General features: G+C 40.1%; 1 protein-coding gene and 2 non-coding genes across 3 annotated transcripts; all 3 read left to right on the top strand.

Moving 5' to 3' along the window:
• Positions 1-7,351: 7,351 nt before the first annotated feature.
• On the top strand, positions 7,352-14,285 carry LOC137287966 (glutamic acid-rich protein-like). The gene is made up of 3 exons (XM_067820333.1): positions 7,352-7,754; positions 13,552-13,710; positions 14,077-14,285. Exons 1-3 carry the CDS (start codon positions 7,352-7,354, stop codon positions 14,283-14,285), a joined length of 771 nt encoding a protein of 256 aa, XP_067676434.1.
• A 6,781-nt stretch (positions 14,286-21,066) lies between these two features.
• Positions 21,067-21,139, top strand: Trnaa-agc (transfer RNA alanine (anticodon AGC)). The gene has a single exon. It is a non-coding gene; the product is annotated as a tRNA-Ala (tRNA).
• A 4,567-nt stretch (positions 21,140-25,706) lies between these two features.
• On the top strand, positions 25,707-25,779 carry Trnag-acc (transfer RNA glycine (anticodon ACC)). Its single transcript has one exon. It is a non-coding gene; the product is annotated as a tRNA-Gly (tRNA).
• The last annotated feature ends 310 nt before the right edge of the window (positions 25,780-26,089 follow it).

Below are 26,089 nucleotides of genomic sequence, written 5' to 3' on the forward strand. Positions count from 1 at the left end.
ATTGATGCGGACATGGAACAATATTTGAAATTGTTGAAAGGACTGTCAGAAACTGAAATTGGGGCAGTTAGGGACCGTGTTCGGAGAGATTTGAATGCAAAAGGAAAAGAAATAGTGATCCCAAAAGGAACTTTATATGATGTCAAGGTGTTTCATTATTATGTTTAAAGAGACAATTATTATTAATGTGATTTTCAAACTTTCACTCGTTTCTCTCCTTTAGATTTGGAATTGTTAGCAGCCTTCTTTTCACAACTGTGATAGGTTCATTTTAAGAGAGAGAAATGAAGGCTGGGGCGCACTGTCTGCGCTTGCAAGAGTTGGAGTTGGTGAGAATAAATCTATTAAAAACGAAAAAAAAGAGCGCTCGCTTAGCATGCGAGAGGTACCGGGATCGATACCCGGATTCTCCAGTTCTTTTTGCATGTTATACTTTTGTGCAATCGTGTTCATTTTTGTTCCCTCACAAATGTCATGAAGAGAGGGAGTAGCACATATGACAGAAGGCAATTTTTGCAGGTGGGAGACGCTTCCATTGATACCCAGCTTGGGCAAAAGAAATTACCTTTGTTTGGGGCTCACATATAGACAGTGCATTCACTCGACTCGGTCAGGTTCTAAACACTTCAATTTCTACGCGCACACACACCTACACTGACTCCTCAACCTGAAAGCATGTTTTCATGAAGTTGAAGCAGCGCATCTGTTACCATCATGACAATAACGGTCGGTTATCATGCTGCCAAACGGGTTAATCTGATTGTCAAGAATACAGTTAATGAAGACACACTTTGTAGATCGTCAGGGGAATTAGCTCAAATGGTAGAGCGCTCGCTTAGATACTTACCTGGCACAGGCTTTACAGCGAATGCTGTTAAGTATCATCTCCTTTTGGAGGGGAAAAGTCTTAGTTGTATTGTCTCTAACCGTTTCTTTCTACAGGTCTACGAGTGTCCATCAGTTTTTGAAACTGTGTGACTTGAAATAGTCTCCCCTCCTTCATCATGTCCTACACAGCTGCAGTCAATGCCGGTCCCATTCCAGAGGAGTATATCGACAAGAAAGTTGAGACCTGGACTGTTCGGATTTATAGAAGGGCCAAAGTATCTACTGTTTCCGAATACATTGCTCTGTTGAAGTCAAGTGTACCAGATTTTTGTATGGACCATGTTGCTGGGATATGGAAAACAGAACAAGGACATGTTTTTCTTACCATGGACTCAGAAGAAGAAGCAAAGAGGCTTACAGACTTACACAGTGTGGATTTTGAGGGTGAGACAGTATTTTTCTACGAGTTTGGTCGTTACATAGTTTCTTTGCGGATACATTGGCTTCATGCCACGGTGAACTCATCTTTTCTGAAGGAATACTTTTCAAGTTTCGGAAAGGTTGTGGAAGCTTTCAGAGAATATGTGGAGGTAGATAATGTTAAGGTTTTTTCAGGTGTTCGCATTGTCCGTATGGAGGTGACTGAGAAGGAAAAAGACAATATTCCTCACATTGTTCGTTTTGGGGATAAGCAGTCAATTCTCATTACAGTTCCTGGTCGAGTACCGATATGTTTGAAATGTCATGGTGTTGGACATGTTCGGGCAATGTGCTCAGGAAACGTTTCACTTGTTGCAAAAGGACAAGTGGACAAGGACCAATCAGTTGTGGTAGATACTGGCACTGAAGCTGCACGAGAAGACATGGTTAGTGAATCTGATCAAGATGATGATATGGAGAGTGTACACAGTCTGAAAGAAACTGTTACTCAGGAGGACGAACAGAAGGACACAGGGACAACTTTTCCATCTGTAGATAAGCGAGACGTAGCAGCAGAATGAGATGATCCAGAATTAAAGAGGAAACAGCCTTTAAATCAGGACACATCAGAAGATCAAAGGAAACCAAAAGAAAAGAGGACACAAAGTGTGCTAGAAGGGAAAAGTTATGTGGCTTCTCCTCCTACTGAATCTGAATTTGTACCGAGATCAATTTCTAAGAAAAGGAAAACTTTTGGAATAAGAGTACGGGCCACAAGGTCCAAGGATCCCAGTATCCCTTTGTGGAAGTAATTGATGCGGACATGGAACAATATTTGAAATTGTTGAAAGGACTGTCAGAAACTGAAATTGGGGCAGTTAGGGACCGTGTTCGGAGAGATTTGGATGCAAAAGGAAAAGAAATAGTGATCCCAAAAGGAACTTTATATGATGTCAAGGTGTTTCATTATTATGTTTAAAGAGACAATTATTATTAATGTGATTTTCAAACTTTCACTCGTTTCTCTCCTTTAGATTTGGAATTGTTAGCAGCCTTCTTTTCACAACTGTGATAGGTTCATTTTAAGAGAGAGAAATGAAGGCTGGGGCGCACTGTCTGCGCTTGCAAGAGTTGGAGTTGGTGAGAATAAATCTATTAAAAACGAAAAAAAAGAGCGCTCGCTTAGCATGCGAGAGGTACCGGGATCGATACCCGGATTCTCCAGTTCTTTTTGCATGTTATACTTTTGTGCAATCGTGTTCATTTTTGTTCCCTCACAAATGTCATGAAGAGAGGGAGTAGCACATATGACAGAAGGCAATTTTTGCAGGTGGGAGACGCTTCCATTGATACCCAGCTTGGGCAAAAGAAATTACCTTTGTTTGGGGCTCACATATAGACAGTGCATTCACTCGACTCGGTCAGGTTCTAAACACTTCAATTTGTACGCGCACACACACCTACACTGACTCCTCAACCTGAAAGCATGTTTTCATGAAGTTGAAGCAGCGCATCTGTTACCATCATGACAATAACGGTCGGTTATCATGCCGCCAAACGGGTTAATCTGATTGTCAAGAATACAGTTAATGAAGACACACTTTGTAGATCGTCAGGGGAATTAGCTCAAATGGTAGAGCGCTCGCTTAGCATGCGAGAGGTACCGGGATCGATACCCGGATTCTCCAGTTCTTTTTGCATGTTATACTTTTGTGCAATCGTCTTCTAACTAGTCTCCATATAAATGTCATGGAGAGGGGGAGTAACACACATGACAGAAGGAAATATTTGCAGGTGGGAGACGCTTGCATTGATACCCAGCTTGGGCAAGAGAAATTACCTTTGTTTGGGGCTCACATATAGACAGTGCATTCACTCGACTCGGACAGGTTCTAAACACTTCAATTTCTACGCGCACACACACCTACACTGACTCCTCAACCTGAAAGCATGTTTCCATGAAATTGAAGCAGAGGATCTGTTCCTCTCATGACAGTCACGGTCGGTTATCATGCCGCCAAACGGGTTAATCTGATTGTCAAGAATACAGTTAATGAAGACACACTTTGTAGATCGTCAGGGGAATTAGCTCAAATGGTAGAGCGCTCGCTCAGCATGCGAGAGGTACCGGGATCGATACCCGGGTTCTCCAGTTCTTTTTGCATGTTGTACTTTTGTGCAATGGTGTTCATTTTTGTTCCCTCACAAATGTCATGAAGAGAGGGAGTAGCACATATGACAGAAGGCAATGTTTGCAGGTGGGAGACGCTTCCATTGATACCCAGCTTGGGCAAAAGAAATTACCTTTGTTTGGGGCTCACATATAGACAGTGCATTCACTCGACTCGGTCAGGTTCTAAACACTTCAATTTCTACGCGCACACACACCTACACTGACTCCTCAACCTGAAAGCATGTTTTCATGAAGTTGAAGCAGCACATCTGTTACCATCATGACAATAACGGTCGGTTATCATGCCGCCAAACGGGTTAATCTGATTGTCAAGAATACAGTTAATGAAGACACACTTTGTAGATCGTCAGGGGAATTAGCTCAGATGGTAGAGCGCTCGCTTAGCATGCGAGAGGTACCGGGATGGATACCCATATTCTCCAGTACTTTTTGCATGTTATACTTTTGTGCAATCGTGTTCATTTTTGTTCCCTCATAAATGTCATGAAGAGAGGGACTAGCACACATGACAGAAGGCAATGTTTGCAGGTGGGAGACGCTTCCATTGATACCCAGCTTGGGCAAAAGAAATTACCTTTGTTTGGGGCTCACATATAGACAGTGCATTCACTCGACTCGGTCAGGTTCTAAACACTTCAATTTGTACGCGCACACACACCTACACTGACTCCTCAACCTGAAAGCATGTTTTCATGAAGTTGAAGCAGCACATCTGTTACCATCATGGCAATAACGGTCGGTTATCATGCCGCCAAACGGGTTAATCTGATTGTCAAGAATACAGTTAATGAAGACACACTTTGTAGATCGTCAGGGGAATTAGCTCAAATGGTAGAGCGCTCGCTTAGATACTTACCTGGCACAGGCTTTACAGCGAATGTTGGGAAGTATCATCTCCTTTGGGAGGGGAAAACTCTTAGTTGTATTGTCTCTAACCGTTTCTTTCTACAGGTCTACGAGTGTTCATCAGTTTTTGAAACTGTGTGACTTGAAATAGTCTCCCCTCCTTCATCATGTCCTACACAGCTGCAGTCAATGCCTGTCCCATTCCAGAGGAGTATATCGACAAGAAAGTTGAGACCTGGACTGTTTGGATTTATAGAAGGGCCAAAGTATCTACTGTTTCCGAATACATTGCTCTGTTGAAGTCAAGTGTACCAGATTTTTGTATGGACCATGTTGCTGGGATATGGAAAACAGAACAAGGACATGTTTTTCTTACCATGGACTCAGAAGAAGAAGCAAAGAGGCTTACAGACTTACACAGTGTGGATTTTGAGGGTGAGACAGTATTTTTCTACGAGTTTGGTCGTTACATAGTTTCTTTGCGGATACATTGGCTTCATGCCACGGTGAACTCATCTTTTCTGAAGGAATACTTTTCAAGTTTCGGAAAGGTTGTGGAAGCTTTCAGAGAATATGTGGAGGTGGATAATGTTAAGGTTTTTTCAGGTGTTCGCATTGTCCGTATGGAGGTGACTGAGAAGGAAAAAGACAATATTCCTCACATTGTTCGTTTTGGGGATAAGCGGTCAATTCTCATTACAGTTCCTGGTCGAGTACCGATATGTTTGAAATGTCATGGTGTTGGACATGTTCGGGCAATGTGCTCAGGAAACGTTTCACTTGTTGCAAAAGGACAAGTGGACAAGGACCAATCAGTTGTGGTAGATACTGGCACTGAAGCTGCACGAGAAGACATGGTTAGTGAATCTGATCAAGATGATGATATGGAGAGTGTACACAGTCTGAAAGAAACTGTTACTCAGGAGGATGAACAGAAGGACACAGGGACAACTTTTCCAGCTGTAGATAAGCGAGACGTAGCAGCAGAATGAGATGATCCAGAATTAAAGAGGAAACAGCCTTTAAATCAGGACACATCAGAAGATCAAAGGAAACCAAAAGAAAAGAGGACACAAAGTGTGCTAGAAGGGAAAAGTTATGTGGCTTCTCCTCCTACTGAATCTGAATTTGTACCGAGATCAATTTCTAAAAAAACTAAAACTTTTGGAATAAGAGTACGGGCCACAAGGTCCAAAGGATCCCAGTATCCCTTTGTGGAAGTAAATGATGCGGACATGGAACAATATTTGAAATTGTTGAAAGGACTGTCAGAAACTGAAATTGGGGCAGTTAGGGACCGTGTTCGGAGAGATTTGAATGCAAAAGGAAAAGAAATAGTGATCCCAAAAGGAACTTTATATGATGTCAAGGTGTTTCATTATTATGTTTAAAGAGACAATTATTATTAATGTGAATTTCAAACTTTCACTCGTTTCTCTCCTTTAGATTTGGAATTGTTAGCAGCCTTCTTTTCACAACTGTGATAGGTTCATTTTAAGAGAGAGAAATGAAGGCTGGGGCGCACTGTCTGCGCTTGTAAGAGTTGGAGTTGTTGAGAATAAATCTATTAAAAACGAAAAAAAAGAGCGCTCGCTTAGCATGCGAGAGGTACCGGGATCGATACCCGGATTCTCCAGTTCTTTTTGCATGTTATACTTTTGTGCAGTCGTGTTCATTTTTGTTCCCTCACAAATGTCATGAAGAGAGGGACTAGCACACATGACAGAAGGCAATTTTTGCAGGTGGGAGACGCTTGCATTGATACCCAGCTTGGGCAAAAGAAATTACCTTTGTTTGGGGCTCACATATAGACAGTGCATTCACTCGACTCGGACAGGTTCTAAACACTTCAATTTGTACGCGCACACACACCTACACTGACTCCTCAACCTGAAAGCATGTTTTCACAAAGCTGAAGCAGCGCATCTGTTGCCATGATGACAATCACGGTCGGTTATCATGCCGCCAAAGGGGTTAATCTGATTGTCAAGAATACAGTTAATGAAGACACACTTTGTAGATCGTCAGGGGAATTAGCTCAAATGGTAGAGCGCTCGCTTAGAGGTGTATGGACGGATTTACGAGAGAGTGACAAGTTTTCTCGGAGATCGTCATTTAAAGGGATGTCTGAACTTGCATTTGATGCCCAAAGGTAGGATAACATTTACCATGTAATTGTATGTGAACCTACCTCGTTAGCAAGCACTTAGGTGCGTGCTATATACGGTCGCTGTATTGTTGACATCTTGCTGACTGGAGACAAAATGGCGGACTCCTATTCGAAAAGAAAGTATCAGAAGGATTGCACAATTGAAGTTCATGTAGGAGACAACAGAGTTGTAACCGCAAGCACGCTTTGCAATGTTTTGTTGGAGTATGTATCTGATGTGTGGGCATGTGTGTTGAAAGGCACAGATTGTTTTGATGTAACAGTCCCTGACAGCACCGAGGCAAGGATTCTTGCTGAAATAAATGACTTAGTTATAGAAGATCAGAAGATCTCATTCAGACTGCTTCAGAGTGACAGTGTAGTGGTGTCATTTCTTCATCTCCCACCGTACATCGATGATGAAGAAATAGAAAAAGTTCTCAGTAAGAGAGGAATAACTATGAAAAGTGACATCAAGCACAGAACTCTTAAAGGCACACACATTTTTGATGGTACAAGATATGTGAGGGTGGTATTTCCCCCTGAATGTAACTCATTACCGTATTCAATGGGGTTTAACACCCTGGATGGATACAGGTATTTTAGAGTTATACACAATAACCAAGAACGGTTATGCTTCAAGTGCAATTCTGGAGGTCACGTGGTGAAGGATTGTCCTAACACCAAATGTTATAAATGCAGTGGAAGTGGACACATTGCCAGAAATTGCAAAGCAGAAGAAAATCAGGAACGTAGTTGTCATATCTGTTTTCGTTCAATTGAAATCTGCAACTGTTTCTCCGATATAGAGGATGAGGAAAGGTTTAGCGATTCTGATTCAGATTTGGAGAGGGAGTTAGCCCCAACAAAATCCTGGGATGAGGTTCCTCTGGAACATATTTCAAAGGAGAATCATGCAGATGGAACAGAAGAAACCAAGAGAAATCAAAAAGAAGAGACAAAATTACAAGGAACTGAAAAAAACGGCGAAGGAAGATAATACGCAAGTAATTCCATCTGCTGAGGATATTTCTGATTGCGAGAAGGAGGACAAGGACACCACAGACAAGAGCACTTTGCTTCAGGAAAGCCTGGACACAAGAGAAGAGGATAAAGACATTAAAAAACCAACCGGTGTATCATCTGCAAAGTGGACAATTGCTTCGCGTAAACGTGCAAGAAGGCACAAACTGCAGCCTAAATTATCAGAGACGGTATTACAAAACAATGACTTGAAAAATAAAGTGAGAGAAAGTAAAAAAGACCAACAAAAGAAAAAGAAAGCAGAAAAGGTCAATAACAGAAGAGAATTATCAGGTGTGTTGGAAAATGTTATGGAAACTCCATAATGTTGTCTAGTAAGCATCTATTTCTCTTTTCTGCAGTGGTCACAATATGGTCATGGAATGTAAATGGACTCCGGGATATAGCCAAAATGCAAAACGTATTTGCACTAATTAGGAATTCTCAAGTCAATATTGCTTTTTTGCAGGAAACCTTTTGGTCGGATGAATATATAGAAAAATATAAACATTTGTGGCCAGGAACTATTTTATATTCTAATGCAGAAAATAATAGAAGAGGTGTAGCTATATTAGTCTCAGATGGTTTTGAGCAAAATGTTAAGCTGCTTAGAAAAGATGAAGAAGGAAGATTAATAAAGGCTTCCCTAGCTATTGAAGATAGATCAGTTGCTTTATTAAACGTGTATGCCCCAAATGAGAGTAAAGAGAGAATAGATTTTTTCAAGAATTTGACAACATGGATTGAGAAAGCACACATAATTTGTGCTGGGGATTTTAATGAGATATTAAATCCTTTACTTGATAAAGGCATCAACAATATATCGTTTAATATTCAAAGTAGCAATGTTTTAAACGATTTTCTCTCTGACAACAGCCTAGTTGATATATGGAGATATAAAAACTATGACAAAAAAGAATTTACCAGAATACAGTCTGTGTTAGGAAGTATGAAACAATCTAGAATTGATCTGATAATTGTTTCAAGAGATCTCATTACAAGTGCTGTAAATAGTTACATTAGATATTCCTCTGTGAGCGATCACAGTATAGTAGCCCTCAGATTGGACTTTTCTTCAGTAGAAAGAGGTCCTGGGGTATGGAGTTTTAATAATCAGCTTCTGGAAGATTTCACATTCTACTTACGAATTATTGCATTAATAGAGGAGGCAAAACAATGCCCTTTACTTAAAACAGATCCATTGATATGGTGGGATAACTTAAAATACAAATTTAAAACATTTTCCAGATTTTATGCATCTAAGAAAAACAGGGAAGCAAAAGCTGATTATTATAAAATTCAAAATAAGCTTAGAATTGAATATCATAGAATATCCTCCATTCCTGGCTATAAATCTACCGATTTACAATTATTGGAAAGTGAACTAGAGGTGTATGAGAATAATAAATGCAAGGGTGCTATTCTCAGGTCAAAAGCTCAGTGCACGCTGGAGTCAGATAGAAACACCACTTACTTTTTGAACCTTGAAAAAAGTAAACAACAGGCTAATTCAATAAAATCACTGTACAAGGAAGATGGTACTATAGCCAGGAATACAGAGGATATTTTAGATACTGCTCAGCAATTTTACTCATCCTTATTTACTGCTGATCGTAAAACAACAAAGTCTCATTGATAATATTGGGAAAAAACTTTCTGAAGAAGAAAAACAATCATGTGACGTACCTATTTCTCAGAGTGAGCTTACAAAAGCACTCAAAGGAATGAAAAAGAATAAATCACCGGGTTCGGACGGCCTAACTGTTGAGTTTTATTTAAAGTTGTGGAATATTTTATGTCCCTTCTTTTTAGAAGTTGTAGATGGTATATACAAAGAGCATAATCTTTCTCGCTCCATGAAAAAGAGTATTATTAGTTTATTTTATAAAAAGAAAGGTGACAAAAGGGACATTAAGTGTTACAGACCTATCTCATTGATTAATGTAGACTCTAAGCTCATTTCTAGAGTGTTGTCGTTGAGATTGAGAAATGTGATGGCTTCAGTTGTCTCCCCTGAACAATCTTGTTGCATACCAGGAAGAGACATAGCCAGTAACCTACATTCTGTTAGAGATGTCATTGATATTGTAAGTAATCATAATGATGACTCCTATCTCATTAAAATAGATCAAGAAAAAGCCTTTGATAGGGTATCGCACCAATATTTATTTCAAATTCTTAGGAAATTTAATTTTGGTGATTTTTTCATTTCATGGATTAAGATCCTATATACTGATATAAAGAGGTCTGTGAAATGCAATGGTCATTTGACACCATACTTCACTTTAACTCGTGGAGTTAGGCAGGGGGATCCAATGAGCTCTATGCTATATGTGTTGGTGTCAGAGCCACTATTCATGGAATTAACATCAGTAATGATATTAATTCTTTGATATACCAACATGCTGATGACACAACAGTTACTGTCTCAGATGTGAACTCTGTCCTTGAAACATTTAGTACAGTTAACTTCTATTGTGAGGCAACGGGTGCAAAAATCAATATTGAAAAATCGGAAATTTTGTTATTGGGTAAAACAAGGTTTAGAGATTTTTCAATCAACATTCCGGTTAAAGTGAAAAGAGATTGTATAGAAGTATTGGGCATTTATTTCGGCATCGACAAAGCGATGTGTGAAACTTTAAACTGGAGGAAGAAAATAGACAAAATACAAGCGCTGTTAAATTCATGGCTGCGTAGACAGTTAACCTTACAAGGCAGAGCCATTGTTATTAATATCCTTATGAGCTCTCGTTTGTGGTATATGTTCACTGTACTACCTGTTCCATATTGGGTGGAGAATAAATTTACACAAATGTTTAGAGACTTTTTATGGCATAACAAACCTGCCAAAATAGCACACGGTACATGCATTGGTGTTTGTTTAGATGGAGGTCTTAATATACCAGATTTACGTTTAAAAAAATATGCTTTAAGGCTGAAATTACTGAGAGCCTATGTCAATTGTCAGCTCAGTTGTATTTGGAAACAAACATTTGTATATTTTATGTCACATCTTCTGAAAATGAACTTAGGAATTGATGCTTTAAGCCTTGAATATGATAAAGCCTATTTACAGAATATAAGTCCATTTTATGCAGAGTTACTAGCTGCATGGAATGAATTGAATGAAGGAAAAAGACCATTACTTAAAAAGGTAGATGATATCATGAATCAGCCAATATTTAAGAATCCATTGATTACATTCAATGGAAAAACTCTTATGTTTCGGTCATTTATTTCAAGTGGAATTATTTGCATCAAGCATATTTGTTTTGAAGTTATTCCAAAATTCATGTCTGGACACATTATTGTTAATATAATCCATGACACCTTACCTGAGATGGATGTAAGTACCATACAACAATGTTATGCCATTATTTTATTAGCGCTTCCGTCAGAGTGGAAAAAGATCATTTTGTCAGAGGTTGCCACTAACTCCCCATCAAGAGACATAACATGCACTGTTCAAAACCAGGATCTGTCTGTTGATTTATTCACAACAAAATTTTGTTATGAAGTTCTCAGGAAAAAACATTTCAAGGAACTAGTAGCTATCGCTTGGTGGAATCAGCTTGCACTGGATATTAATTGGAAAGATAACAGAAGACATTTTACATCTGTTCGTCTTCTGCAAGGAATTATCGCCCTTGCAAGACCTCATCATTGAAATGTTGACAGATGTGTGCCAGGACACTGGCTTTAGTTTTGGACAGTTATCTATCTGGTTATTGTTTGGGTTCTTACCAGAAAAGAAGTTGTCGTCTAAAGCATTCATGGACATTGTATTCTCAATTTATCGTCTAGCTGTATTTAAAAGGAGGGTGATATTGAGCCAAAACATGATTTCATTTCACATGAAGGCATTTTTCAAATCATTGATAAGACGTCATTTTAGCCTGTTGTTCTTTAAATATTCCCAAGCAAATCAATCATACATTTTCATTCAAAAATATGTCATGAGCAATACATTCATATCGTTGGATGGAAATGAGATTGTTCTACACTCACCGTTAGATTAGAATATTACATAATGCTTTATAAATACAGAGGTACTCAGATTAGCTACATTAAATATATTATACATTTATTCGGGTATATTTCTTCATTGTAACCTATAAAAAACTTCTGAACATTTCTATGAAAATATACTTCCTCTCTTTTCAATTGAAATGTTAGGCACTGCCACCCCAAATCTGTGATACATATTTTATTTATGAGGTGGTAGTGTAAGCACTGTCTGCGACTGTAATTCAACAATTTTGTGAATAAATATTTTAATGAAAAAAAAAAAGCTCAAATGGTAGAGCGCTCGCTTAGCATGCGAGAGGTACCGGGATCGATACCCGGATTCTCCAGTTCTTTTTGCATGTTATACTTTTGTGCAATCGTGTTCATTTTTGTTCCCTCACAAATGTCATGAAGAGAGGGACTAGCACACATGAGAGAAGGCAATTTTTGCAGGTGGGAGACGCTTGCATTGATACCCAGCTTGGGCAAAAGAAATTACCTTTGTTTGGGGCTCACATATAGACAGTGCATTCACTCGACTCGGTCAGGTTCTAAACACTTCAATTTCTACGCGCACACACACCTACAGTGACTCCTCAACCTGAAAGCATGTTTTCACAAAGCTGAAGCAGCGCATCTGTTACCATCATGACAATCACGGTCGGTTATCATGCCGCCAAACGGGTTAATCTGATTGTCAAGAATACAGTTAATGAAGACACACTTTGTAGATCGTCAGGGGAATTAGCTCAAATGGTAGAGCGCTCGCTTAGCATGCGAGAGGTACGGGGATCGATACCCGGATTCTCCAGTTCTTTTTGCATGTTATACTTTTGTGCAATCGTGTTCATTTTTGTTCCCTCACAAATGTCATGAAGAGAGGGACTAGCACACATGACAGAAGGCAATTTTTGCAGGTGGGAGACGCTTGCATTGATACCCAGCTTGGGCAAAAGAAATTACCTTTGTTTGGGGCTCACATATAGACAGTGCATTCACTCGACTCGGTCAGGTTCTAAACACTTCAATTTCTACGCGCACACACACCTACACTGACTCCTCAACCTGAAAGCATGTTTTCACAAAGCTGAAGCAGCGCATCTGTTACCATCATGACAATAACGGTCGGTTATCACCCGCCAAACGGGTTAATCTGATTGTCAAGAATACAGTTAATGAAGACACACTTTGTAGATCGTCATGGAAATTAGCTCAAATGGTAGAGCGCTCGCTTAGCATGCGAGAGGTACCGGGATCGATACCCGGATTCTCCAGTTCCTTTCGCATGTTATACTTTTGTGCAATCGTGTTCATTTTTGTTCCCTCACAAATGTCATGAAGAGAGGGACTAGCACACATGACAGAAGGCAATTTTTGCAGGTGGGAGACGCTTGCATTGATACCCAGCTTGGGCAAAAGAAATTACCTTTGTTTGGGGCTCACATATAGACAGTGCATTGACTCGACTCGGTCAGGTTCTAAACACTTCAATTTCTACGCGCACACACACCTACACTGACTCCTCAACCTGAAAGCATGTTTTCACAAAGCTGAAGCAGCGCATCTGTTAGTCTCATGGCAATCACGGTCGGTTATCATGCCGCCAAACGGGTTAATCTGATTGTCAAGAATACAGTTAATGAAGACACACTTTGTAGATCGTCAGGGGAATTAGCTCAAATGGTAGATTGTTACCTCCCTTGAATTGGAGGTGTATGGACGGATTTACGAGAGACTGACAAGTTTTCTCGGAGATCGTCATTTAAAGGGACGTTTGAACTTGAATTTGGTGCCCAAAGGTAGGATAACATTTACAATGTAATTGTATGTGAACCTGCCTCGTTAGCAAGCACTTAGGTGCGTGCTATATACGGTCGCTGTATTGTTGACATCTTGCTGACTGGAGACAAAATGGCGGACCCCTATTCAAAAAGAAAATATCAGAAGGATTGCACAATTGAAGTTCATGTAGGAGACAACAGAGTTGTAACCGCAAGCACGCTTTGCAATGTTTTGTTGGAATATGTATCTGATGTGTGGGCATGTGTGTTGAAAGGCACAGATTGCTTTGATGTAACAGTCCCTGACAGCACCGAGGCAAGGATTCTTGCTGAAACAAATGACTTAGTCATAGAAGATCAGAAGATCTCATTCAGACTGCTTCAGAGTGACAGTGTAGTGGTGTCATTTCTTCATCTCCCACCGTACATCGATGATGAAGAAATAGAAAAAGTTCTCAGTAAGAGAGGAATAACTATGAAAAGTGACATCAAGCACAGAACTCTTAAAGGCACACACATTTTTGATGGTACAAGATATGTGAGGGTGGTATTTCCCCCTGAATGTAACTCATTACCGTATTCAATGGGGTTTAACACCCTGGATGGATACAGGTATTTTAGAGTTATACACAATAACCAAGAACGGTTATGCTTCAAGTGCAATTCTGGAGGTCACGTGGTGAAGGATTGTCCTAACACCAAATGTTATTAATGCAGTGGAAGTGGACACATTGCCAGAAATTGCAAAGCAGAAGAAAATCAGGAACGTAGTTGTCATATCTGTTTTCGTTCAATTGAAATCTGCAACTGTTTCTCCGATATAGAGGATGAGGAAAGGTTTAGCGATTCTGATTCGGATTTGGAGAGGGAGTTAGCCCCAACAAAATCCTGGGATGAGGTTCCTCTGGAGCATATTTCCACGTCAAAGGAGAATCATGCAGATGGAACAGAAGAAACCAAGAGAAATCAAAAAGAAGAGACAAAATTACAAGGAACTGAAAAAAAACGGCGAAGGAAGATAATACGCAAGTAATTCCATTTGCTGAGGATATTTCTGATTGCGAGAAGGAGGACAAGGACACCACAGACAAGAACGCTTTGCTTCAGGAAAGCCTGGACACAAGAGAAGAGGATAAAGACATTCAAAAACCAACCGGTGTATCATCTGCAAAGTGGACAATTGCTTCGCGTAAACGTGCAAGAAGGCACAAACTGCAGCCTAAATTATCAGAGACGGTATTACAAAACAATGACTTGAAAAATAAAGTGAGAGAAAGTAAAAAAGACCAACAAAAGAAAAAGAAAGCAGAAAAGGTCAATAACAGAAGAGAATTATCAGGTGTGTTGGAAAATGTTATGGAAACTCCATAATGTTGTCTAGTAAGCATCTATTTCTCTTTTCTGCAATGGTCACAATATGGTCATGGAATGTAAATGGACTCCGGGATATAGCCAAAATGCAAAACGTATTTGCACTAATTAGGAATTCTCAAGTCAATATTGCTTTTTTGCAGGAAACTTTTTGGTCGGATGAATATATAGAAAAATATAAACATTTGTGGCCAGGAACTATTTTATATTCTAATGCAGAAAATGATAGAAGAGGTGTAGCTATATTAGTCTCAGATGGTTTTGAGCAAAATGTTAAGCTGCTTAGAAAAGATGAAGAAGGAAGATTAATAAAGGCTTTCCTAGCTATTGAAGATAGATCAGTTGCTTTATTAAACGTGTATGCCCCAAATGAGAGTAAAGAGAGAATAGATTTTTTCAAGAATTTGACAACATGGATTGAGAAAGCACACATAATTTGTGCTGGGGATTTTAATGAGATATTAAATCCTTTACTTGATAAAGGCATCAACAATATATCGTTTAATATTCAAAGTAGCAATGTTTTAAACGATTTTCTCTCTGACAACAGCCTAGTTGATATATGGAGATATAAAAACTATGACAAAAAAGAATTTACCAGAATACAGTCTGTGTTAGGAAGTATGAAACAATCTAGAATTGATCTGATAATTGTTTCAAGAGATCTCATTACAAGTGCTGTAAATAGTTACATTAGATATTCCTCTGTGAGCGATCACAGTATAGTAGCCCTCAGATTGGACTTTTCTTCAGTAGAAAGAGGTCCTGGGGTATGGAGTTTTAATAATCAGCTTCTGGAAGATTTCACATTCTACTTACGAATTATTGCATTAATAGAGGAGGCAAAACAATGCCCTTTACTTAAAACAGATCCATTGATATGGTGGGATAACTTAAAATACAAATTTAAAACATTTTCCAGATTTTATGCATCTAAGAAAAACAGGGAAGCAAAAGCTGATTATTATAAAATTCAAAATAAGCTTAGAATTGAATATCATAAAATATCCTCCATTCCTGGCTATAAATCTACCGATTTACAATTATTGGAAGGTGAACTAGAGGTGTATGAGAATAATAAATGCAAGGGTGCTATTCTCAGGTCAAAAGCTCAGTGCACGCTGGAGTCAGATAGAAACACCACTTACTTTTTGAACCTTGAAAAAAGTAAACAACAGGCTAATTCAATAAAATCACTGTACAAGGAAGATGGTACTATAGCCAGGAATACAGAGGATATTTTAGATACTGCTCAGCAATTTTACTCATCCTTATTTACTGCTGATCGTAAAACAACAAAGTCTCATTGATAATATTGGGAAAAAACTTTCTGAAGAAGAAAAACAATCATGTGACGTACCTATTTCTCAGAGTGAGCTTACAAAAGCACTCAAAGGAATGAAAAAGAATAAATCACCGGGTCCGGACGGCCTAACTGTTGAGTTTTATTTAAAGTTGTGGAATATTTTATGTCCCTTCTTTTTAGAAGTTGTAGATGGTATATACAAAGAGCATAATCTTTCTCGCTCCATGAAAAAGAGTATTATTAGTTTATTTTATAAAAAGAAAGGTGACAAAAGGGACATTAAGTGTTACAGACCTATCTCATTGATTAATGTAGACTCTAAGCTCATTTCTAGAGTGTTGTCGTTGAGATTGAGAAATGTGATGGCTTCAGTTGTCTCCCCTGAACAATCTTGTTGCATACCAGGAAGAGACATAGCCAGTAACCTACATTCTGTTAGAGATGTCATTGATATTGTAAGTAATCATAATGATGACTCCTATCTCATTAAAATAGATCAAGAAAAAGCCTTTGATAGGGTATCGCACCAATATTTATTTCAAATTCTTAGGAAATTTAACTTTGGTGATTTTTTCATTTCATGGATTAAGATCCTATATACTGATATAAAGAGGTCTGTGAAATGCAATGGTCATTTGACACCATACTTCACTTTAACTCGTGGAGTTAGGCAGGGGGATCCAATGAGCTCTATGCTATATGTGTTGGTGTCAGAGCCACTGAATTTAATAATAAAAAACAATCCTGATATTCATGGAATTAACATCAGTAATGATATTAATTCTTTGATATACCAACATGCTGATGACACAACAGTTACTGTCTCAGATGTGAACTCTGTCCTTGAAACATTTAGTACAGTTAACTTCTATTGTGAGGCAACGGGTGCAAAAATCAATATTGAAAAATCGGAAATTTTGTTATTGGGTAAAACAAGGTTTAGAGATTTTTCAATCAACATTCCGGTTAAAGTGAAAAGAGATTGTATAGAAGTATTGGGCATTTATTTCGGCATCGACAAAGCGATGTGTGAAACTTTAAACTGGAGGAAGAAAATAGACAAAATACAAGCGCTGTTAAATTCATGGCTGCGTAGACAGTTAACCTTACAAGGCAGAGCCATTGTTATTAATATCCTTATGAGCTCTCGTTTGTGGTATATGTTCACTGTACTACCTGTTCCATATTGGGTGGAGAATAAATTTACACAAATGTTTAGAGACTTTTTATGGCATAACAAACCTGCCAAAATAGCACACGGTACATGCATTGGTGTTTGTTTAGATGGAGGTCTTAATATACCAGATTTACGTTTAAAAAAATATGCTTTAAGGCTGAAATTACTGAGAGCCTATGTCAATTGTCAGCTCAGTTGTATTTGGAAACAAACATTTGTATATTTTATGTCACATCTTCTGAAAATGAACTTAGGAATTGATGCTTTAAGCCTTGAATATGATAAAGCCTATTTACAGAATATAAGTCCATTTTATGCAGAGTTACTAGCTGCATGGAATGAATTGAATAAAGGAAAAAGACCATTACTTAAAAAGGTAGATGATATCATGAATCAGCCAATATTTAAGAATCCATTGATTACATTCAATGGAAAAACTCTTATGTTTCAGTCATTTATTTCAAGTGGAATTATTTGCATCAAGCATATTTGTTTTGAAGTTATTCCAAAATTCATGTCTGGACACATTATTGTTAATATAATCCATGACACCTTACCTGAGATGGATGTAAGTACCATACAACAATGTTATGCCATTATTTTATTAGCGCTTCCGTCAGAGTGGAAAAAGATCATTTTGTCAGAGGTTGCCACTAACTCCCCATCAAGAGACATAACATGCACTGTTCAAAACCAGGATCTGTCTGTTGATTTATTCACAACAAAATTTTGTTATGAAGTTCTCAGGAAAAACATTTCAAGGAACTAGTAGCTATCGCTTGGTGGAATCAGCTTGCACTGGATATTAATTGGAAAGATATTTGGATGAATGTATGGGGAAAAGGTAAATCAACAGACTCCATACAGTTAGATGCACATAATATTGTTTTCACATATGATAAACTTCTAAAAATTGGACTGTCAAACACTGATGTTTGTCCAGTGTGTCACATACAAACAGAAGACATTTTACATCTGTTCGTCTTCTGCAAGGAGTTATCGCCCTTGCAAGACCTCATCATTGAAATGTTGACAGATGTGTGCCAGGACACAGGCTTTAGTTTTGGACAGTTATCTATCTGGTTATTGTTTGGGTTCTTACCAGAAAAGAAGTTGTCGTCTAAAGCATTCATGGACATTGTATTCTCAATTTATCGTCTAGCTGTATTTAAAAGGAGGGTGATATTGAGCCAAAACATGATTTCATTTCACATGAAGGCATTTTTCAAATCATTGATAAGACGTCATTTTAGCCTGTTGTTCTTTAAATATTCCAAAGCAAATCAATCACACATTTTCATTCAAAAATATGGCATGAGCAATACATTCATATCGTTCGATGGAAATGAGATTGTTCTACACTCACCGTTAGATTAGAATATTACATAATGCTTTATAAATACAGAGGTACTCAGATTAGCTACATTAAATATATTATACATTTATTCGGGTATATTTCTCCATTGTAACCTATAAAAAACTTCTGAACATTTCTATGAAAATGTACTTTCTCTCTTTTCAATTGAAATGTTAGGCACTGCCACCCCAAAACTGTGATACATACTTTTTTATGAGGTGGTAGTGTAAGTACTGTCTGCGACTGTAATTCTACAATTTTGTGAATAAATATTTTAATGAAAAAAAGAAAGCTCAAATGGTAGAGCGCTCGTTTAGCATGCGAGAGGTACCGGGATCGATACCCGGATTCTCCAGTTCTTTTTGCATGTTATACTTTTGTGCAATCGTGTTCATTTTTGTTCCCTCACAAATGTCATGAAGAGAGGGACTAGCACACATGACAGAAGGCAATTTTTGCAGGTGGGAGACGCTTGCATTGATACCCAGCTTGGGCAAAAGAAATTACCTTTGTTTGGGGCTCACATATAGACAGTGCATTCACTGGACTCGGTCAGGTTCTAAACACTTCAATTTCTACGCGCACACACACCTACACTGACTCCTCAACCTGAAAGCATGTTTTCACAAAGCTGAAGCAGCGCATCTGTTACCATCATGACAATAACGGTCGGTTATCATGCCGCCAAACGGGTTAATCTGATTGTCAAGAATACAGTTAATGAAGACACACTTTGTAGATCGTCAGGGGAATTAGCTCGAATGGTAGAGCGCTCGCTTAGCATGCGAGAGGTACCGGGATCGATACCCGGATTCTCCAGTTCTTTTTGCATGTTATACTTTTGTGCAATCGTGTTCATTTTTGTTTCCCCACAAATGTCATGAAGAGAGGGACTAGCACACATGAGAGAAGGCAATTTTTGCAGGTGGGAGACGCTTGCATTGATACCCAGCTTGGGCAAAAGAAATTACCTTTGTTTGGGGCTCACATATAGACAGTGCATTCACTGGACTCGGTCAGGTTCTAAACAAATTCAATTTCTACGCGCACACACACCTACACTGACTCCTCAACCTGAAAGCATGTTTTCACAAAGCTGAAGCAGCGCATCTGTTACCATCATGACAATAACGGTCGGTTATCATGCCGCCAAACGGGTTAATCTGATTGTCAAGAATACAGTTAATGAAGACACACTTTGTAGATCGTCAGGGGAATTAGCTCAAATGGTAGAGCGCTCGCTTAGCATGCGAGAGGTACCGGGATCGATACCCGGATTCTCCAGTTCTTTTTGCATGTTATACTTTTGTGCAATCGTGTTCATTTTTGTTCCCTCACAAATGTCATGAAGAGAGGGACTAGCACACATGAGAGAAGGCAATTTTTGCAGGTGGGAGACGCTAGCATTGATACCCAGCTTGGGCAAAAGAAATTACCTTTGTTTGGGGCTCACATATAGACAGTGCATTCACTGGACACGGTCAGGTTCTAAACACTTCAATTTCTACGCGCACACACACCTACACTGACTCCTCAACCTGAAAGCATGTTTTCACAAAGCTGAAGCAGCGCATCTGTTACCATCATGACAATAACGGTCGGTTATCATGCCGCCAAACGGGTTAATCTGATTGTCAAGAATACAGTTAATGAAGACACACTTTGTAGATCGTCAGGGGAATTAGCTCAAATGGTAGAGCGCTCGCTTAGCATGCGAGAGGTACCGGGATCGGTACCCGGATTCTCCAGTTCTTTTTGCATGTTATACTTTTGTGCAATCGTGTTCATTTTTGTTCCCTCACAAATGTCATGAAGAGAGGGACTAGCACACATGAGAGAAGGCAATTTTTGCAAGTGGGAGACGCTAGCATTGATACCCAGCTTGGGTAAAAGAAATTACCTTTGTTTGGGGCTCACATATAGACAGTGCATTCACTGGACTCGGTCAGGTTCTAAACACTTCAATTTCTACGCGCACACACACCTACACTGACTCCTCAACCTGAAAGCATGTTTTCACAAAGCTGAAGCAGCGCATCTGTTACCATCATGACAATAACGGTCGGTTATCATGCCGCCAAACGGGTTAATCTGATTGTCAAGAATACAGTTAATGAAGACACACTTTGTAGATCGTCAGGGGAATTAGCTCAAATGGTAGAGCGCTCGCTTAGCATGCGAGAGGTACCGGGATCGGTACCCGGATTCTCCAGTTCTTTTTGCATGTTATACTTTTGTGCAATCGTGTTCATTTTTGTTCCCTCACAAATGTCATGAAGAGAGGGACTAGCACACATGAGAGAAGGCAATTTTTGCAAGTGGGAGACGCTAGCATTGATACCCAGCTTGGGTAAAAGAAATTACCTTTGTTTGGGGCTCACATATAGACAGTGCATTCACTGGACTCGGTCAGGTTCTAAACACTTCAATTTCTACGCGCACACACACCTACACTGACTCCTCAACCTGAAAGCATGTTTTCACAAAGCTGAAGAAGCGCATCTGTTACCATCATGACAATAACGGTCGGTTATCATGCCGCCAAACGGGTTAATCTGATTGTCAAGAATACAGTTAATGAAGACACACTTTGTAGATCGTCAGGGGAATTAGCTCAAATGGTAGAGCGCTCGCTTAGCATGCGAGAGGTACCGGGATCGATTCCCGGATTCTCCAGTTCTTTTTGCATGTTATACTTTTGTGCAATCGTGTTCATTTTTGTTCCCTCACAAATGTCATGAAGAGAGGGACTAGCACACATGAGAGAAGGCAATTTTTGCAGGTGGGAGACGCTTCCATTGATACCCAGCTTGGGCAAAAGAAATTACCTTTGTTTGGGGCTCACATATAGACAGTGCATTCACTGGACTCGGTCAGGTTCTAAACACTTCAATTTCTACGCGCACACACACCTACACTGACTCCTCAACCTGAAAGCATGTTTTCACAAAGCTGAAGCAGCGCATCTGTTACCATCATGACAATAACGGTCGGTTATCATGCCGCCAAACGGGTTAATCTGATTGTCAAGAATACAGTTAATGAAGACACACTTTGTAGATCGTCAGGGGAATTAGCTCAAATGGTAGAGCGCTCGCTTAGCATGCGAGAGGTACCGGGATCGATACCCGGATTCTCCAGTTCTTTTTGCATGTTATACTTTTGTGCAATCGTGTTCATTTTTGTTCCCTCACAAATGTCATGAAGAGAGGGACTAGCACACATGAGAGAAGGCAATTTTTGCAAGTGGGAGACGCTTGCATTGATACCCAGCTTGGGTAAAAGAAATTACCTTTGTTTGGGGCTCACATATAGACAGTGCATTCACTGGACTCGGTCAGGTTCTAAACACTTCAATTTCTACGCGCACACACACCTACACTGACTCCTCAACCTGAAAGCATGTTTTCACAAAGCTGAAGCAGCGCATCTGTTACCATCATGACAGTCACGGTCGGTTATCATGCCGCCAAACGGGTTAATCTGATTGTCAAGAATACAGTTAATGAAGACACACTTTGTAGATCGTCAGGGGAATTAGCTCAAATGGTAGAGCGCTCGCTTAGCATGCGAGAGGTACCGGGATCGATACCCGGATTCTCCAGTTCTTTTTGCATGTTATACTTTTGTGCAATCGTGTTCATTTTTGTTCCCTCACAAATGTCATGAAGAGAGGGACTAGCACACATGAGAGAAGGCAATTTTTGCAGGTGGGAGACGCTAGCATTGCTACCCAGCTTGGGCAAAAGAAATTACCTTTGTTTGGGGCTCACATATAGACAGTGCATTGACTGGACTCGGTCAGGTTCTAAACACTTCAATTTCTACGCGCACACACACCTACACTGACTCCTCAACCTGAAAGCATGTTTTCACAAAGCTGAAGCAGCGCATCTGTTACCATCATGACAATAACGGTCGGTTATCATGGCGCCAAACGGGTTAATCTGATTGTCAAGAATACAGTTAATGAAGACACACTTTGTAGATCGTCAGGGGAATTAGCTCAAATGGTAGAGCGCTCGCTTAGCATGCGAGAGGTACCGGGATCGATACCCGGATTCTCCAGTTCTTTTTGCATGTTATACTTTTGTGCAATCGTGTTCATTTTTGTTCCCTCACAAATGTCATGAAGAGAGGGACTAGCACACATGAGAGAAGGCAATTTTTGCAGGTGGGAGACGCTTGCATTGATACCCAGCTTGGGCAAAAGAAATTACCTTTGTTTGGGGCTCACATATAGACAGTGCATTCACTGGACTCGGTCAGGTTCTAAACACTTCAATTTCTACGCGCACACACACCTACACTGACTCCTCAACCTGAAAGCATGTTTTCACAAAGCTGATGCAGCGCATCTGTTACCATCATGACAATAACGGTCGGTTATCATGCCGCCAAACGGGTTAATCTGATTGTCAAGAATACAGTTAATGAAGACACACGTTGTAAATCGTCAGGGGAATTAGCTCAAATGGTAGAGCGCTCGCTTAGCATGCGAGAGGTACCGGGATCGATACCCGGATTCTCCAGTTCTTTTTGCATGTTATACTTTTGTGCAATCGTGTTCATTTTTGTTCCCTCACAAATGTCATGAAGAGAGGGACTAGCACACATGACAGAAGGCAATTTTTGCAGGTGGGAGACGCTTGCATTGATACCCAGCTTGGGCAAAAGAAATTACCTTTGTTTGGGGCTCACATATAGACAGTGCATTCACTCGACTCGGTCAGGTTCTAAACACTTCAATTTCTACGCACACACACACCTACACTGACTCCTCAACCTGAAAGCATGTTTTCACAAAGCTGAAGCAGCGCATCTGTTACCATCATGACAATAACGGTCGGTTATCATAGCGCCAAACGGGTTAATCTGATTGTCAAGAATACAGTTAATGAAGACACACTTTGTAGATCGTCAGGGGAATTAGCTCAAATGGTAGAGCGCTCGCTTAGCATGCAAGAGGTACCGGGATCGATACCCGGATTCTCCAGTTCCTTTTGCATGTTATACTTTTGTGCAATCGTGTTCATTTTTGTTCCCTCACAAATGTCATGAAGAGAGGGACTAGCACACATGACAGAAGGCAATTTTTGCAGGTGGGAGACGCTTGCATTGATACCCAGCTTGGGCAAAAGAAATTACCTTTGTTTGGGGCTCACATATAGACAGTGCATTCACTGGACTCGGTCAGGTTCTAAACACTTCAATTTCTACGCGCACACACACCTACACTGACTCCTCAACCTGAAAGCATGTTTTCACAAAGCTGAAGCAGCGCATCTGTTACCATCATGACAATAACGGTCGGTTATCATGCCGCCAAACGGGTTAATCTGATTGTCAAGAATACAGTTAATGAAGACACACTTTGTAGATCGTCAGGGGAATTAGCTCAAATGGTAGAGCGCTCGCTTAGCATGCGAGAGGTACCGGGATCGATACCCGGATTCTCCAGTTCTTTTTGCATGTTATACTTTTGTGCAATCGTGTTTATTTTTGTTCCCTCACAAATGTCATGAAGAGAGGGACTAGCACACATGAGAGAAGGCAATTTTTGCAGGTGGGAGACGCTTGCATTGATACCCAGCTTGGGCAAAAGAAATTACCTTTGTTTGGGGCTCACATATAGACAGTGCATTCACTCGACTCGGTCAGGTTCTAAACACTTCAGTTTCTACGCACACACACACCTACACTGACTCCTCAACCTGAAAGCATGTTTTCACAAAGCTGAAGCAGCGCATCTGTTACCATCATGACAATAACGGTCGGTTATCATGGCGCCAAACGGGTTAATCTGATTGTCAAGAACACAGTTAATGAAGACACACTTTGTAGATCGTCAGGGGAATTAGCTCAAATGGTAGAGCGCTCGCTTAGCATGCGAGAGGTACCGGGATCGATACCCGGATTCTCCAGTTCCTTTTGCATGTTATACTTTTGTGCAATCGTGTTCATTTTTGTTCCCTCACAAATGTCATGAAGAGAGGGACTAGCACACATGAGAGAAGGCAATTTTTGCAGGTGGGAGACGCTTGCATTGATACCCAGCTTGGGCAAAAGAAATTACCTTTGTTTGGGGCTCACATATAGACAGTGCATTGACTGGACTCGGTCAGGTTCTAAACACTTCAATTTCTACGCACACACACACCTACACTGACTCCTCAACCTGAAAGCATGTTTTCACAAAGCTGAAGCAGCGCATCTGTTACCATCATGACAATAACGGTCGGTTATCATGCCGCCAAACGGGTTAATCTGATTGTCAAGAATACAGTTAATGAAGACACACTTTGTAGATCGTCAGGGGAATTAGCTCAAATGGTAGAGCGCTCGCTTAGCATGCGAGAGGTACCGGGATCGATACCCGGATTCTCCAGTTCTTTTTGCATGTTATACTTTTGTGCAATCGTGTTCATTTTTGTTCCCTCACAAATGTCATGAAGAGAGGGACTAGCACACATGAGAGAAGGCAATTTTTGCAGGTGGGAGACGCTTGCATTGATACCCAGCTTGGGCAAAAGAAATTACCTTTGTTTGGGGCTCACATATAGACAGTGCATTGACTGGACTCGGTCAGGTTCTAAACACTTCAATTTCTACGCACACACACACCTACACTGACTCCTCAACCTGAAAGCATGTTTTCACAAAGCTGAAGCAGCGCATCTGTTACCATCATGACAATAACGGTCGGTTATCATGCCGCCAAACGGGTTAATCTGATTGTCAAGAATACAGTTAATGAAGACACACTTTGTAGATCGTCAGGGGAATTAGCTCAAATGGTAGAGCGCTCGCTTAGCATGCGAGAGGTACCGGGATCGATACCCGGATTCTCCAGTTCTTTTTGCATGTTATACTTTTGTGCAATCGTGTTCATTTTTGTTCCCTCACAAATGTCATGAAGAGAGGGACTAGCACACATGAGAGAAGGCAATTTTTGCAGGTGGGAGACGCTAGCATTGATACCCAGCTTGGGCAAAAGAAATTACCTTTGTTTGGGGCTCACATATAGACAGTGCATTCACTGGACTCGGTCAGGTTCTAAACACTTCAATTTCTACGCGCACACACACCTACACTGACTCCTCAACCTGAAAGCATGTTTTCACAAAGCTGAAGCAGGACATCTGTTACCATCATGACAATAACGGTCGGTTATCATAGCGCCAAACGGGTTAATCTGATTGTCAAGAATACAGTTAATGAAGACACACTTTGTAGATCGTCAGGGGAATTAGCTCAAATGGTAGAGCGCTCGCTTACCATGCGAGAGGTACCGGGATCGATACCCGGATTCTCCAGTTCATTTTGCATGTTATACTTTTGTGCAATCGTGGTTATTTTTGTTCCCTCACAAATGTCATGAAGAGAGGGACTAGCACACATGACAGAAGGCAATTTTTGCAGGTGGGAGACGCTTGCATTGATACCCAGCTTGGGCAAAAGAAATTACCTTTGTTTGGGGCTCACATATAGACAGTGCATTCACTGGACTCGGTCAGGTTCTAAACACTTCAGTTTCTACGCGCACACACACCTACACTGACTCCTCAACCTGAAAGCATGTTTTCACAAAGCTGAAGCAGCGCGTCTGTTACCATCATGACAATA

The sequence above is a fragment of the Haliotis asinina genome, chromosome 6 (genome assembly GCF_037392515.1).
Source record: "Haliotis asinina isolate JCU_RB_2024 chromosome 6, JCU_Hal_asi_v2, whole genome shotgun sequence".
NCBI classification, from domain to species: Eukaryota; Metazoa; Mollusca; class Gastropoda; order Lepetellida; family Haliotidae; genus Haliotis; species Haliotis asinina.

Coding starts and splice junctions, on each gene's coding strand:
- LOC137287966 (XM_067820333.1), top strand. CDS start 7,352: ATGCAGATGGAACAGAAGAAACCAAGAGAAATCAAAAAGAAGAGACAA. Junction 7,755..13,551: donor TAACAGAAGAGAATTATCAG/GTGTGTTGGAAA, acceptor TTGATGTAACAG/TCCCTGACAGCACCGAGGCA. Junction 13,711..14,076: donor AGAAATAGAAAAAGTTCTCA/GTAAGAGAGGAA, acceptor TCTCCGATATAG/AGGATGAGGAAAGGTTTAGC.